Here is a 3,103-nt window from a genome sequence, read left to right on the forward strand (position 1 = left end):
TCAGCCCGGTGCCCCTCAGCCACCGCCATCCCGGCAAGGGGGAGGCATCCCGCCCGCACATGTGTCGTCGTGGTGCCGTCTGGGGGGGTGCTGGGAGCCTGGGCAGCCCCCCTGCTCCCAGAGTCCCGAACAGGCGAGCCCCTGCACGGCTTTAGCGTCCCTCTCCCTGAGTCCATCGCTGTGGTGTCTGGTCTGGAAGGTGCCCGCGGGTCACAAAGAGCCTTTGTACCACGTGTGGTGAGGATGAGGAGCTGGAAGCAGTAGCACCTCGGGGAGGCTCCTGGGGGAGCGGGGTTAAACCTGGGCCACCCCTGCACCCGATCCCCAGCCTGGGCAGGGGCTTGGAGGCAGGATAAAACACCAGGGCTGCAAAACCCTGTCCTTGAGCACGGCTGCCTCCCCAGCAGCAGCAGCCAGCAGGGTTCTTGGGGGCTCAGCCTGTGGCTTTTGCTTTTTTCTTTTACCCCCAAAACGGAGAAGGAAATTTGCCTTCAGCATCCAAAATTGTATGGGAGATGAGGGTGCACAGAGCTCACTCACTGTGCCACGTGTGTGGTACAGAGCTCACTCTGGTGACTTCCTGCCATGGTTGGGACCAGTGTTAGCCAGGAGTGACATAGAAGCTTCTCCCTGTTGGAGTGAAACATCCCCCCCCCTCAGACTTTTCCCAGCGCCGAGCAGCACTCCCCAGGCTCAGGGTGCCCTTCCTGGCCCGCTGTGCCTCTGCAGTGGGCACTGAGGAAGAGGTAGTTGAAGAAGGAGCTGCTTTGGGAGGGCAGACGTCTGTGGGCAAGTTGGATTTAGGGTTGTGTGGGGAGCAGGGACAGGGCTGTGGGGGCCAAGAGAGGCTGGCAGAGGGACCTGCCAAGTAGTGGGAGGGGGCTCAGAGGCAGCTGGTGCCCATCTTGTCCTGCATGGCCTCTCTGAGGAAGGTGGGGACATGGAGCTGGGGAAAAGCCACAGGGCCCTTTGCTGCTTGCTCTTCTCTGTGCCAAAACCAAGTGCTGCTCTCTCATTTGGTGTCCGTGTCTTGCATGGGTGGGTGACTGGCCACGCAGTGGAGAGACAGTAACTGGGGAGGGAAAGGCTCTTCCTGTACCCCCCTAGGGCCCCATCCAATCCCAGTGTGGATGCAAGTGTAGGTCCTGGAGCCACAAGGATGGAGCAGTGGGTTTTCAGCTGTATGGGGATAGTGGTGCTGGGGTGGCTCAGAGTCACTGGCACAGTGTAGGTAGCAGGGCTGGGCATGGGAAAGGTTGCCCAGATCCTGGTGTGGAGGGGAGTACGGGCAGGAGACGAGCAGGCTGTAACTCCCACAGCATGTTCGGGAGCAGGGGCTGCCCCAGGCTTGCTCTGTGCCTCTTCTCCCTCCCCTCTCCCAAAGCAGGCAGTAGGGAAGCAGGCTGGGTGATGCAGGGGCAATGGTGTGGGGGGAATATTTGAAGCTCCTGGGGTTGGAGTGCTATGATCCACTGTCCTTCTCACAGGATCCAAGGTGCTGGTGTCTCACACTGCCAGGAACCTGAGGTCCCGTGTGCCCATCTGCCTCCCAACGTCACCAATGCGACCATGGGAACTGGCAGTGAATAGGCGGCCACCCTCTGCCCCTTTTAACCAGCGCCGTTTCTCGGGGGGACCCTGCAGCAGCCCTGATCACCTCCGGAGAAGGTATGGGGCACAGAGCAGGCAGGGCCCTGTCACCAGGGTGTGTGGGGATGTGGGGCCAGTTCCACAGCCCTGCTGGGGAAAGCCACTGACCGGTTCCTGGGAGGCTTAGGGGGAGATGGCACAGGGAAGCATGTCCTCCTGGCCTGGCTGATGGGTTCCCAGGAAACAGGGGTCCCTTTTGTGCTGAGGACACAGGGGAGGCACATGCAGGGTGAGCAGAAGAGCTGGTTCTGAAGCTCTCCAGCCAGACAAGGAGTCCAGCCTGGCACGATGCCCTGAGCATCTCGCCCTGGGAGCTGGGTTGGTGCTGACCCACCTGCAGCCACCCTGCCCAGGGCTGTGGTGCCCCTGGCTCAGGGGTCACTCCTGCTCTGTTTCTCTCCTGCGGTGGCCCCGCAGCCCCCCTGCCAGGCGTCAGTGGGGACGACGCGACCGACCTCTGGCAACCCTGCTGGGCCAGGATGAGCCCCAGCAGCACCCTGCCTTCCCCCAGCAGCCGCACGGCCCTGTAGATGAGCCCCGTGCCTACGCTCTCCCCAGCACGCCGCCACGAATGCTTCACCCGGCCGCTCACCCGCCCCACCAGAACCCATTCATGGTGGATCTGCATGACCAGGTAGGTGCTGCAGCCCTTAGCCCCAGTCCTAGTGGTGACCCTGTGGTGGCCCTGAGCTGGTGTCTTGGGCAGTGGTCCCAAGGCATGTGTCCCTGGGTCCCCTCTGGGCAGTCACTTGCTGATGGGACTAGCCAGCCCTGAGGGTGCCAGTGCTCTCTTGCCCTCCCAGCACTTAAATCTTGGAGTCCTTCTGCCTGATTGGGTGTACCAAGGGTTGTCCCTGCTCCCAGGGGCTAGAGACGGTCCCCTTTTAGGGTTGGTCATGTCACAACTGCTAAGCATCACCCATGGTGGCGGTGCTGGCTTGGAGGCTGTGCCAACCTGTCAGCAGGGAGCAAAAAGTGGTCCAAAACCATCCTCAACCCCAGCCCGCACCTTAGCCCTTCCCTTCTGGCTGCACCACTTGGATGGAGGTGGCAGGTGGTTGTGACCTGCTAAGTGCCCTGCTGCCACCCTGCCAGAGTGGGGACAGCTCAGCCAGGTCTGTACACTGACTATGCCCTTGGTGCCTTGTCCCCAGGTGCACCAGGGACCTGTCCCTCTCTCCTACACGGTTACCACCGTCACGACGCAAGGCTTCCCCATCCACGCCGGCCAACACATCCCTGGGTGCAGCACCCAGCAGCTCCCAGCATGCTCAGTGATGTTCAGTGGACAGCACTACCCGCTCTGCTGCCTCCCGCCCCCGGTGAGTCACAACAGGGGACACCCAGGGGGGAGGCCTGGGGACAGCCTGGGCCACAGGAGTGCAAGGGCTGGAGCAATGGTCTCTGGGGACACTGGGGTTGCTGGAGGCCCAGGGGAGGCAGCCATGCCTGC

General features: G+C 62.3%; 1 protein-coding gene across 1 annotated transcript in view; it reads left to right on the forward strand.

The window, feature by feature from the left end:
• The first annotated feature begins 1,492 nt into the window (after positions 1-1,492).
• Positions 1,493-3,103, forward strand: part of RNF44 (ring finger protein 44) — a 3,315-nt gene continuing 1,704 nt past the window's right edge. Inside the window, exons 1-3 of the mRNA XM_010002106.1 lie at positions 1,493-1,668; positions 2,068-2,284; positions 2,805-2,972. Of these exons, the coding sequence (XP_010000408.1) occupies positions 1,562-1,668; positions 2,068-2,284; positions 2,805-2,972 (492 nt within the window). The 5' untranslated portion in view covers positions 1,493-1,561. The remainder of the gene's footprint in view (positions 1,669-2,067; positions 2,285-2,804; positions 2,973-3,103) is intronic.

This window comes from Chaetura pelagica, unplaced genomic scaffold, assembly GCF_000747805.2.
Source record: "Chaetura pelagica isolate M959 unplaced genomic scaffold, ChaPel_1.0 scaffold356, whole genome shotgun sequence".
Lineage (NCBI taxonomy): Eukaryota > Metazoa > Chordata > Aves > Apodiformes > Apodidae > Chaetura > Chaetura pelagica.